Source organism: Carcharhinus amblyrhynchos, chromosome 2, assembly GCF_965287045.1.
Source record: "Carcharhinus amblyrhynchos chromosome 2, sCarAmb.v2.hapA, whole genome shotgun sequence".
Taxonomy (NCBI): Eukaryota; Metazoa; Chordata; class Chondrichthyes; order Carcharhiniformes; family Carcharhinidae; genus Carcharhinus; species Carcharhinus amblyrhynchos.
In genome coordinates, this window is record NC_137325.1 from 67073276 (window position 1) to 67087000 (window position 13725).

General features: G+C 38.1%; 1 protein-coding gene across 1 annotated transcript in view; it reads right to left on the minus strand.

The window, feature by feature from the left end:
• Positions 1-452: 452 nt before the first annotated feature.
• Positions 453-13725, minus strand: part of itgb8 (integrin, beta 8) — an 80202-nt gene continuing 66929 nt past the window's right edge. The window contains exons 11-15 of the mRNA XM_080207146.1: positions 12964-13186; positions 10783-10880; positions 8572-8691; positions 5590-5756; positions 453-5456 (exon numbers count right to left, since the gene is read on the minus strand). Coding sequence (XP_080063272.1) covers positions 5340-5456; positions 5590-5756; positions 8572-8691; positions 10783-10880; positions 12964-13186 — 725 coding nt within the window. The 3' untranslated portion in view covers positions 453-5339. The remainder of the gene's footprint in view (positions 5457-5589; positions 5757-8571; positions 8692-10782; positions 10881-12963; positions 13187-13725) is intronic.

A 13725-nucleotide genomic window follows, 5' to 3' on the forward strand; every position in this document is an offset into this window, starting at 1 on the left:
ACTTCACGTGCCTTTTCTTTACATGCATATCACTCAAGTAAGAAAAAAAACTATGCAGATGGAAAGCAGAGGAGTCTGGGGACTCTGTCCATGCACAGTGCTCAAAACAATGTCTTGTGGGCCACATATGGAACCCTGATGGACTACATGTGTGCCACAGGTTGCCCAATAAGACATTCCTCAACACTTAACCTTCACGACCAAACTTTTGGTCATCTTGTCTAATATCTCTTCAAGTGGCTCTCCTCATGAGCGAGCTAGGCAAATCTCACTTACCTGATTGCTACTAATTCAATAGATAGGGAGAGCAATGTATAAATTAAAAATTTATGCAACAGAACCTTTTGAAAACTTTACATTTGTTTACACAATCCATAATTTTGGCAAGAATATTTACAAGGTCGAACATGGAAAGAAAAACTAATTCATACAAACTTAATGTATTTTTTTTATTTCTAAAAATATTTAAAACTGTCATACTGTGACATGTTGTAACAATGCTACTCAAATGATACAAAACAACAATGCTACAAAAATGTACACATTCAGTGCTAGTTACATTGTTTAAGCAATCAAATTGGTTTATTCAAAGTCAACAAATTGTAAGGATAGCCCAGTTTAGTACAATTCAGTAATATTTAATAAATGCTTTAGGATTCTAATTTCCCAGCCCTGGTATCTAACATGTACATGGGCTGAATTTAGCAGGCAGCCTGTGAGCAGGGCAACAGGTGGGTGGACAATAAATTTAGTTGCCATGTCTTTGGGCTTCCACCACAACTTTATAGGCTGTATGGGAGGCATTGGGTAGACCATCCACCTGTGGCCCAATTGAGGCCTTAAACTGGGCAATTAAACTCCAATTAAGGGTTTCATCCTGCTACCTTCTTATTTAACATGTGGCAAAAGAGGCCTGGAGGTGGGGGTGTCTCCTTCTCAGGCTTACAGTGCAAACTGAAGCACTCCAGCTTCCATATCTGAGATTCAATTGGTGTAGTGTCAATATCAAAAGTTCTGGAAAATTAGTTAAAGAAGGTGGAAAGGAATTTTACTTTGGCACTCTGGCACTGAAATTGGGCCGCATCACCTGTTTTCTTTTACCAACAATTCATTTAAGACAATTGTTTTTACATATGCTTAAATTATTTTAGCATGTTTTTCTGTTATTAACATAAGCCCTTGTTAAGAGATTAACATTCATCTATTCTGCATGTGCAAAGTATTACAGCAAACAGATTAACAGTCTGTTTACAGCATTTCTCAGGTTAACTGCATGTAATGATTAATTAGCAGCAATTACAAAAAGATAAATATATCCTCAATATGTCAAACTTAAAGAATAAGCCATTTGATAAGAGTTTGCTTAAACAACATCTTAAGAAATATTAATTATTAACATGGTTTTATTAAACAGTAGCAACATATAGCTTTATACAGGAACCATCAGAAAACCAAGAAAAATAGTCTCTGATACAAATAAACCAAAATAAATTAACAGAATGAATAAAGATGATTTATTAAATGATTTATCCTAAAGTCAGAATTCATAATAAATATCAAAACTTTATTAATTGTTAGTGCAAGTTTAGAGTCTTAGAAAGGGGACTGACAACAATTTGCCTATTTGTATAATTAATGTACGAAATTGTACCAGTTAAATCAATTGCTAATTATATTGCTTTCTAAAGTGCACAGTGTTAACCAAAAAATTCATAATAGGGGAATTGTCATTAACTGAACATTAAATATTATTGCAAAACAGGATTTACTTATAATTATTCTCAACCATACTAGATATGCTTCATTTATCTTACATTTGTACCTTATACAGTTACATCAGTAGTATCAATGCACTTTTTAGAAATATGAAAAATAATGATACAGATAGGAAACAAATTGAGATTTTGTTTCTCTGGGGAGAAAACAGCCTTAATATGACATCTTGCAAACTGAAGAGATACAAGAACATAACTTTGATGATTCTAATATTTTCTAATTTTTGTTGCCGAATGAGCATTCATGTTAAAAATGATTGCAATGTCACTTGAATAAACAACTTCAAGGGGCACTACTTTACAAAAGCAAACTATGGGTGGGATTTTACATCCTCGCTCATCCTCCTGAAACCATAAAATCCTGCTTGAGATCAATGGACCTTTCCACAGTCCGCTCCTTGCCTGCTCTAATTCCCATGATGGATGGAACAAGAAAATTCCAGCCTGTATCTCTCTTAACTAATTGCAAGAAAATACTGCATGTATGAGGACATACACCCAGAAACAACTCTTCGCAGTATTAGTGAACAAACACGCAATGCATCAACTGACATTCCGCTGAACATCATTTCAATTCAAATAATGCCTTGAATATTTTAAGTAGGCAACTACCTGGGCTAAAATGGCTTCTGGAGGAGAATAATTTGAGGGTTAAATGTTCATTTGCATGACCATAATTACCATGTTTGTATGTACAAATCTATGAAATGGAAGTAATGCATCACAGCAAGTTCAATCATGCTGGAAATGAACAGTAACTGGAACAACCTGCTGAGTGGGGGGGAACCTTTCCACATAACAATGAACATACTTGATCAAGTGATTCTTTGAAACTTCTCACAAAGAAGATTCCCCTGTCTTGACACAGCTTTCATTTATGATAAGTTATGTAGTTGAAGTTAGTTTCATACTTATTTTGTTGCTAGACTGCCGTCAGTGCATCATAAAATTCTCAGTTTTACAGGAAAGGAAAACTACACCGACAAACGTGTAAATGTGAACATTCATATTTTTGCACACAAGGGAAGGTAAATCATGACAATGGGAGTTTCTATATGCTATTTAATTAATGTATCATAAGGCTCAAAACTCATCTGGCATGTTTCTATGGTGGGAGATGAAAGTTTCTAAAGATTTCATTCACTCGAAATGGAATCTGAGCGTTCTTTTAGAGTAAAACAAAAAAGGAAATTGGATGAGGTGCAGAAAGAGCAGTTAATTCATTACCAATTGTTTTCTGCCACTATTTTTTTTCTTCATTCGTGGGACATGGGTGTTGCTGGTTGGCCAATAGTTATTGCCCAGCTCTAGTTGTCCTTGAGAAGGCGGCGGTGAGCTGCCTCCTTGATTTTGACTTTACTGAAAGTTAAAGTCTATCCTTTTGTTTAACAAACAGATGGACAGAGAGAATTTTTGAAGATTTTTAGTTCAGTGATATGGGCATCACATCAAGGCCAGCATTTACTACCCATCCCTAATCACCTGAGAAGGTGGCAGTGTGTCACCTTCTTGAACTGCTGAAATCTATGTGATATGAGTACACACAGAGTGCTGATAAGGAGAAAGTTCCAGGATTTCCACCCTTTGAAAGTGAAGGAACAGCAATATATATTTTTAGGACAAACCTAGATACCAACTGCAATCTTCAATTGGCATCAGCCAATTAAAGACCAGGCAATGGGCTCCAGCATCTCAGTGGTCAATGGAAGATGGATGAGGTTCTTCACTTGACCCCTCCATGTTGGCCTGGAACTGGTCCAAATCTATATGGACTGGCCATACTGCTGACTGGAAATTCCAATTTCACAAGAACATGGTCTTAATAGGCTCCACAATTTACAATAAGTGACCTTAATTAGCTTTTCGGCTGTTGGCTGATCCGTCCTCGATTTGCTCTCATTCAAAATGTCTTGGTGCTGAGACTACGGCAAAGCACTAGTAGATAGGTCAGCAGTACCAAACTGCGCGCCAAATCCGGACTCTGATCCTGTCAAAAATTCTGATCCACATTTAAAAACTTATAATGGTGAATCTCCAGGGAGGTTTTCCAATTGTTTGCTGTAACTTTGGTGGAAGAGCCAAGGAAATCTGAGAGAAACAGCATCTACACCATTGTTTGGGCGATTTAGGCAGCTGTTTGTGCAAAGTTACACCTGACAAGCAGGAAACTGAGTGGAAGTTCACCCCCCGAATGGTTTAATCACTGGTGTTTCAGATTGAATTCTATTTATTAGTTTATTTTTAAATCAACTTCAAAATAAATAATCATTAAAATAGGAACCAAAATGTAAATACCAATCTTACCAGCCAGGCATTTATTCAAAATAACTTTGGTAAATAGGGAAGAAAGAGTTTAAGTAGTCTTTGGACTATCACAGTATTTTCTTTCTTGGAAAAAAATAGTTTCACAGATTTTAGTACCTATGCAGTTTGCTAATGATTTTGTAATCTGTTAAACTTAATTCCCCCGTAGTGATAACTCAAATCATAACAATACTGCAATTATTTCCAGTGGTTTGTTTACACGTGTTATTGCACAGAGAGTCACTTATTGCTGGTCTATCTCACATCTATCTCTTCAGTTCCAAGACTGGTGATTCACATAGGTTCAGCACGTAACAAATAAAACTTTTTGTTGTAAAACATTGTTATAAAACTAAACATTCACAGAATTAGAGGATAGCTCTACAGAGGTCACTATTTCTGAAGTTACTTAGATTTAACTCGCATTGAATTTCAATTAGTTGGAACCAGAAATGTTTTTAAACCATCATTACCATAACAAAACAGTATCAATGCTCGTCACACTACGTTAGATCTTTATGACTTTCTTACTGCAGCTCTTAAGTTGCAGCAAAATGTTAAACCTTGTATTTAGCTGCCTGTCAGATAACATTTTTCACAAGCTTTTTGGGTTTAAAGAAATGCCATCAATCGGGAAACAGAAAAGGAAACAGGCTTCATCGTGGAAATGGTTTTCTTAAGAATATAATTGGTGTCACTGAATTATGCAGAGAGACTGGAGGAAGTTGAGTTCTTCAGCCTTGGAGGTGATTGAAACAAGGCCTCATAGATTTGCATAATAAGAAATGGCATAGAAAGGGTAAATGAAAAATATTACTTGCAGTTAAGTGATGACAATAGGACAATGAATCCAAGCTTAAAATAGTGAAAGACTAACTTAAGGCTGATGTCCCAAAGTCTACTTCATGTAAAGTAGTCACCAAACGGGGGTGAAATAGGCCTCCAAGAAGCAACATAAAACAGACAGTTGTGAAGTGGCAGCCTGATTTTCTTTTCCAATTCTGCTACCTGCATTGTGCTACCACTTAAGGCCAATTTCACCCTCATGGGATAGTCCTCTGGGTGAAAAAATGGAGATAACAAATTTCAAACCATTTAAGAAACAACTGGGAAATATGAGCACTGTTGGCTTTTCTGAATGGGTGAGGTTGGATGGATTGAACATGCCTCCCTCATCCACGTCTATTCTGTGAGCTGGTCATTTGATCTGGAGCCCATTAAGAAGCTTGGGATCCTGTAATATTTTTTGTAATGGTTCTGTTACAAGTCAAGCTTCTGAATTACTTGCATTTTGTTGATGTACACATGATGCTCCTCCGGTTTGTCACGCCTGTGTGCTATAGTTTTTGAACTAACTATAGATAAGGATGTTTTTCCCTTGAAAAAGAAAAGAAATTTGTACCTTCAGTAGTTTTTCCCAATATACTTCCCTCATGATGAATTACCATAAATAACCTAAACATTCTTAAACTTTCTGGTCACTTGTAAATCTATAACCTATTAGTTCTACCTTTTGTGGAGGAGATATTTTGCAATTGCTTCCAGGATGACTTGGTTCATTTGAATTCCAGTGCATCATTGTTTGCCTGATTACCATCACAACGATTAATCCAGTAATAATCGTACCAGCAGAGAAGACAAGAAACATTGCAAGGATATTGTGGATAGAATTGTATTCTGCAAAATAATTATAAAAAAAGCCTAAAAATATTATATGTCTTTCATATTTAAAAATTCACTATAATGTGAGGCTATACATTGTACATTACTGTAATTAAAGAAATGCTCAAAAAATTCAACATTCAATATTATAGTTAATGTATATGAAATTTCAAATTAGAATACATTAGATTTTTAAAGCCGTCTGCAGATTTACTCTAACTTCAAACAAACTTTTGCAGAATTATCAGTTGAGACGACCCTTCTTCGACTATTTGCTTTAATAGTCTACTCACCTACATTCAAAAGTTATTGGCTAATACAAATTAATACAGTTCAAGAAATACTCAATTTTTTACTAAAATTTCTCAATTCCTGTGGCTTAAGGCATTCCTTTGTTTTGCAAACAAAACTGTGTCCATAGGAAACTTTGGTGATGCAAGCTACTGGTGGGAAAATTATGTTAAGCTTTTGGAAAATCATATTCAGTCCATGAATTTCATTTTTTCAGGAAATGCAACTCAACTCAAAAACTGACACCAAAGTCAGAGAAGGACCTCTGCTGACCCTGAATTATGCATGTCCCTGGTAAGGTTGTCACCAAGCATTATCAGAATCTGAGTTTTGAGTGTTAGATAGGAACCTCGCTTCTTTGCGAACATGTTTGCAGAATGGCTCCATTGGGCTAAAATGTCCTTTAGAGAAAGAAATCTGCCATCCTTCTCCATGTTTGATTCCAGATTTACAGCAATGTTGCTGACTCTTAAATGTTCCCTGAAATAGCCTAGCAAAGCATTCAGTTATATAAAAAAGGAATAAAACAGAATGGCCACCCAGCTTCTACCCAGGCCCTGGAAATGAGAACGGCAATCCTAGCCCTGACAGCCATGCAAAGTCCTCCTCACTAACATCTGGGGCCTTGTGCCAAAATTAAGAGAACTGTCTCACAGGGTAGTCAAGCAACAGCCTAACATAGTCATACTCATGGAATCATACCTTACAGATAATGTCCTAGACACCACCACCATATCCTGGGTATGTCCTGTCCCACAGGCAAGACAGATCCAGTGAAGGTGGCAACACACCGGTATATAGTCTGGATTGAGTTGCCCTGGGAATCCTCAACTTTATCTCTGGACTCCATGAAGTTTCATGGCACTTGGTTAAATATGAACTAGGAAACCCCCTGCTAATTACCATGCACCAGCCACTCCTTCAGCTGTTACTTCTTCTCGTGGAACATCATTTTTGCACAAGGGCACAAAATGTACTCTTGTTAGTGGACACTTAATTTTCCCACCTAGAGTGGCTCAGTAACATCATTGATGAATTGGCCAAGTCCTAAAAGACATAGCTGCTAGACTGAACCTGTGGCAGGCAGCGTGGGAACTAACAGGAGGAAAAAACATGCTTAATCTTATCCTCACCAACCTGCCTGCCACAGATGCATCTGTATTTTACAGTATTGGTAGGAGTGACCACTGCACAGTCCTTTGGGAGACTAAGCCCCATGTTCACATTGAGGATAACCTCCATTGTGATGTGACACACTACCACTATGCTAAGTAGGATAGATTTCAAACAGATATAGCAACTCAAGGCTGGGCATCCATGAGGTGCTGAGGCCATCAACACCAACAGCATTATACTTGGCCACAACTTGTAACCTCATGGCCCAGCATATACACATTCTACTATTATCACCAAGCCAGGGAACCAACTCAGATACAATGAAGAATGCAGGACGGCATGCCAGGAGCAGCACTAGTCACACCTTAAAATAAGGTGTCAACCTGATGAAGTTATAAAACAGGATTACTTGCATGTCAATGAGCATAAACAGTGAGTGATAAGAAGAGCTAAGCAATTCCACAATTTATAGATTAGATCTAAACTCTGCAGTCTTGCCACTTCCAGCTGTGGATGGTGGTAGCCAATAAAACTACTCACTGGAGGAGGAGCCTCCACAAATATTCCCAAATATCCCCATCCTCAATGACGGAGAAGCTCAGCACGTCAGTGTAAAAGATATGGCTGAAGCATTCGCAATAATCTTTAGCCAGAAGGGCCAAATAGATGGCGCATCTCAGCCTCCCCCAATGGTTCCCAGCAAATTCCAATCTTCACTCAATTTCATGCACTCAATGTTACATTAAGAAATGGCTGAAGGCACTAGAAATTGCAAAGGTCGTGGGCCTTGACAGTATTCTGGCAATACTGAAGATTTGTGTTCCAGAACATGCCATGCCCCCAGTCAAGCTGTTCCAGTAGAGCTACAACACTAGCTTCTACTGGGCATGAACTGGCATGGGTTGACACTGATACCACACGGGGATTGTGCGTGATGGGTGAAGGCTGGAGAACTGTTTCTCTTGTTTTCTTCATTCGTTTCATATCTTCAAATGAAACAAAAATGCCAGAGTAATGAGGCTGCCTCCGAACTCTTTCTGGGGTTGCTGACAACTCCCATTTTCACTCATTCCCCCTCCCACTCCAGACCGAAAATTGGAACACCCAGGGCACTTTCTCCTGGGTCAGGTTTGCAGAGTCAGGAATTGCCCAACTCTGAGGGTGTGAAAATTCAGGTCTGTTCATTATGATGCGGATAAGGTTCTTTGAAGTTCATCAAGAATAAATCGAGAACAGATATCTGAAAACTTATTTAGCAAAAGAATGTTTAATATTTGAAATAAACTATGAAGCAAAGCAAAGTACATTGGGATTACGATTAAATACAGCTACCATAATAAAAGGATGAACTTTAATGAGCTAATTGATATTATTTCTGTCCTAACATTTTTTCTGTTTTTATGTAGTTACATAAAACACTTACCTGAGTTTCTCAATATATAAAGATATTCTTTTTCAGTCTCAGTTGCTACCATCTTGAATTTATATAAGCATTTATTTTGTGCTTGAAAAACACAGGATTGTGCTTTTTCTTCATCGGATTCTGATAACAAAATATAAACTAATGACATGTTCAACAAGACAAATATTTCAATGCTATCCCACCTTTAATTAAAACTAGTGGGAATTCTTCAAAGACAAAACTAATGAAATCAACAATGTAACATTTCCCTAGATCACATTTACAAAGAAATTATACTGAAATTTGCATCTATTCTCAAAAGGAATTTGCACTCAAATTCTTGAGCAGCTTATTTGCCTATGGTAAATATATATTAAAAAAAAGACAAAACGAGCACAAATGCAGCCTTCTCAATTTGGATAATAGTGTATGATTGCTGCTTTTGGCCATTCAAGTTCCTTAGTCTTTCAGAGCAGTTTGGAAGAGGAGAAGCACAAAGCTTGTCTGTGCACTGACACTGACAATACTTTATTTATGCATAATGCAGTTATCAGTATGGAAGTCTTTAAAAATATCAAACTTCATATTACATCTCATGTAACATCTAAACAAGCACATTATCTACTTAAGTTTTTTTATAGTGTCACAAGTAGGCTTACATTAACACTGCAATAAAGTTGCTGTGAAAATCCCTGAGTCACCACACCCCTGTTCGAGTACACCGAGGGAGAATTTAGCATGGCCAATGCACCTCACCAGCACATCTTTCGGATTCTGGGAGGAAACTCATGCAAACAGAGAGAGAACACACCAGCTCCATACAAAGAGTGACCCAAGCCGGGAGTCAAACCAGGGTTCCCAGGCGCTGTAAGGCTATTGGTGTAAATTCTGAAAAGGCACAAGCTGTTCTTAGTGCGAGGTGGGCTATGAAAATGAACAGAGGATGAACGGAGGGGTTTTCGCAAACATAACGCATAAGCTGAGAAATGGTTCGTGAAATTTGCAGATAGAGGTTTCAGTACCAAACCAACATAAATCAGCCATTTCTTTGGGGACTAGATGCTGCATTGTCACATTTCTGCTATTATGAAAGCAAAAAAATTCAAGGAAATTCAACAGCAATCAAAATATCTAAATAAAATCATCTGGGAATGTAGGCAGTTCAAGTTTTCTACCTAAAACCAAATAACCTCTTTGTTAACAATCTAATTCACTCACTGGGACAATCCTATTTTTTTCATTACTGATATCTGCTTTACTAAAAGAATTCTAAATACAATTCTGTACATTTCTCAACTTTCATTTTATAGAATTCGGTGTTAGAAATGTGCAACTTTTTTCAAACAAAACAAAAAAGTTCCAGTTCTGGAAGCTTCAAGAACTGACCAGTAATTGTCCAAAGTCAGTCGGGCATTTTGTCCATTTTAAGAGGAAAACATTCAGATGTGCCAATTTGATAATTACATAGCCTTCAAGAGTAATTTTATGACTGATATTTTCTTCCTATGCAAATAATGCATTTAAACATGTGTCAGAAGCTTCAATATCAGCCATGCTGTAAACCTGGAAAATATTGGATCAGCCAGCCAATTTACATTACACTGAATTCAATAGAATAAAAGGAAAACAACATGGAAGGGCAAGTGGACAGGTGTATGATGGAAGGGAGGGCAGAATCCAATATTTCTTGTTTCTCAATAATGCCAAAGGTGACTTCTGCCTTTCAACTTTCACCTCTTTTCAGTGTTCTACAGATTCTAGGCAGTGCATTGGGCTTTTGATAAGGAAGTTTTTCCACATTTTTTTGCAACCACGGTGACATGGCAAAGCTGAGTGAATAAACACGCCGTTTATTTAGTGTGTCTATAGTGCACACATTTCTATTTGCTGAACTACTTGAATTATTATTCCATGGTGATACTATTCATGCATTATGGATTATTACTCCTTTAGTGTTACAGAGAATATTACTGCAAAAGCCAAATCTGAATCTGGTATCAACAATTAAGTGGGAAAACTCTTAACAGACAGGACTGAGAGTAGTAGTAGAAACTGAGAGGTAGGGAATATTAGATTGATGCAGGGATCTAAAGGGCTGTAATGTACTTGTTATATCAGATTTTGGAACATTTCTCTACTCTAACAAGCTTAAATCAACAAGTACGCCCCCCCCCCCCACCCCATCAATCAGTGCTGAATACATAGCAGCAGAATCCTAAAAGAAATAGGTACCTGAAAGCTTGTCCACTAGCACCATTTGTGAACATGAAATGGTGCAATTGGCAGGAGACACTGCCCCGTAGTTTAACACATGGCACTGCACACACTTCCTAGAAATGAAAAGTCCCATAAACGTTCAGTAATGTTAGTGAAGGTGTACACATTCACTTCAGTAAATTCAGGTATTCAGAGCTGAAAAGGTGCAAATTTGTACATAGTTTTGTTTGTTTGAGATCCTTGACCATTATTTGTGTCACTTCACCAAAAATCAAGTTCACCAATTACATCGAGGGCATAAAGGGAACAGCTTCTAATAAACTAAAACAAGTTAAATTGTACATTTGACCCTCATTTACAAATGGAAACCAAGGACAAGAAGGACCAATTTCAGGACGTAATATCTCACGTTTAAACTGTACCCATGTTACAGATGCCGCCATATTGGTAAATGGTAATTTTTCAGTTGTCCTGGGCAACTGCTTAAAGAGGCTGTTCACACATGTAAAGAAAAGGCCTAACATCAATTTTCCAACCCCTTATAGAAATTGGTTTTGATTGAGGTTGCAATGTTTGAGAGTCTTTCATAAAAGTGGCTATGCCATTTAGCAATGAAGTCAGGGAGTAATTTTTCACATAAAAGGTAATGGAAATCTGGAAGTGTATCCCCAAAAACCTCTGGACGGTGGTTAATTGAAATTTTCAAAACCGAGCTTTATACATCTGTGTTAGGTTTAAAGGAATATGGAATAATAGAAGTTGAAGCACAGTTCAGTCAACTTCAGGAGCTGTTTACTCCTGTTCCAATGGCAGGATTTTCCAGACACCCCCCGTCCCCCACAACCCCTGCGGTGTATTTTCTGATGGCAGATGTGTCCCTCTATTGGCCAGTGGCAGGATCAGAAGATCCTGTTGATGTCAACAGGATTTCGAATGCCCTGCACCGTCTGCTGCCGGGGAACATGCCATTGGCAGGACTTGAGGATTCCAACAGTGGGAAGAGCCAGAAAATTTCAGGCTATGTTCTTGCCTACATTTGTATCATGGATTGATTGTGCCAGGTCCACAATAGTATTGTTGATATATACTGTACAAACCTTTTGTTAGTCAATGAAGTTCACAATGTGCAACAAATTAAATTCATAAAGCGCCTTTAAGGTAGAAAACATCACAAGGTGGGTGGGTGGGTAGGGGAAGAAAGAAAATAGATTTGGAAAAGTTGACAAGAAGGACTACACCATTGGGAAAAGGGGGAGTTTGAGGTTGGCATTCGTTTGAGGACCAACATTTTCTGCAGAACTGCGAAAAAAACAACAATCACAACAATGTGAGTGGGAGCTGTGACGTGGTAGAAGTTAGTCGTGGAAAAGTAGTTCAGTGGAAATTCCTGGCAATAGTACAAACACACCCAGTGCTAATGGTGTGTGTCAGAGGATCCTCTGTTTTGACATTCACATTATTGTGTAAATAGTTATATAAATATTCCATAAAACATTGCACAACATTTCTAAAGTCCAATTAGGGACGGGCAATAAATGCAGCCCTAGCCTAAACTCCATAAATAAATAAAAAAGTTCCTTTTTAGTGGCACTCATTACTTAGGTACTGAAGTGAAAAGTAAAATTAAAAAACATCCTTTTTAATATTTTAGAGATAAAAGATAAAGATCTTACTATTCCTAGAGCCTTAGAATCCTTACAGTGCAGAAGGAGGCCATTTGGCTCAGTATGTCTGCGTCGACTTTCCGAAAGACCATCTTATCCAGGCCCAATCCCCCCTGCCCTATCCCCCTTACTCCACACATTTACCATGACTAATCCATTTAACCTACATGTCTTTGGAAACTAAGGAATAATTTAGCATTGCCAATCCACCTAACCTTCACATCTTTGGATTGTGGAAGGAAACTGGAGGAAATCCATTCAGTTGCTTGGAGAATTTGCAAACTTCACACAGTCACCCAAGGCCTGAATCAAACCCCCATCTCTGTTGCTGAGGGACAGCAGTGCTAACCACTGTACTGCTTAGAGTGTTAGTACTATATATTTGTATATTATAACCATTTTAAATGTATAGTTCATTATGACAGATTAGATTTGGATCACTTCTGCTTATGTGAAAAGTAAGCCATTCATTTAGCAACTGTTAAGTGTAGAAACAATAAATGGTGTGTGTGTAAGAATTATACAAGCATACCAGCTGTTTTCACACGAGTTTTCACATGTAGGGCAAACCTCACACAAACGACCAGATGCTCTGGATTCAGTGCAATGACATCTACCACAGATACATGCCCCTCTTCCACTGCAGATTTGGCCATGCCCTGTCTCGCAGGACATGTGGGACGATGAACAGTTACAGTTTTCACCTTCCCAGCCAGGGAAGCATTGACATTCTCCTCCTTTACACTCACCATTGCCTGAAACAGTTAAGAGACACATATTAAAGTTCCAGAACACTACTTAAATAGGCATGCCACAGCTTAGCTTGTTGGCTGTAATCAAAAACACCAATTCATCGGAATTAGTTTAATTCACAAGTCACCTCACAGACTTTGTCAGGTTTCAGATGTGGTTACATTTCTCAGCAGACTGTATGAAAACACTATGAAAACAAGTCTTGCAAAATAGACACTTGGGAGTTTTATTTATTGGAGTTATGGTAAAATCGTGTTGTTCTTATATGAAGCATTAACAGAAGCAACTATTTTCATTTGTAATCATCACTGTGGATATGCACAGTGGCACAGGGGTTAGTACTGCTGCCTTGCAGGAGTCAGGGGCCTGGGTTTGATTCCCAACTTGGGTCACTGTCTGTGGGGTCTGCATGTTCTCCCAGCGTCTGCGTGGGTTTCCTCCAGGTGCTCCAGTTTCCACCCACAGTCCGAAAGACGTGCTGGTTGAGATGCATTACAGTAAGAAGTCTCACAACACCAGGTTAAAGTTTATTTGATAGTAA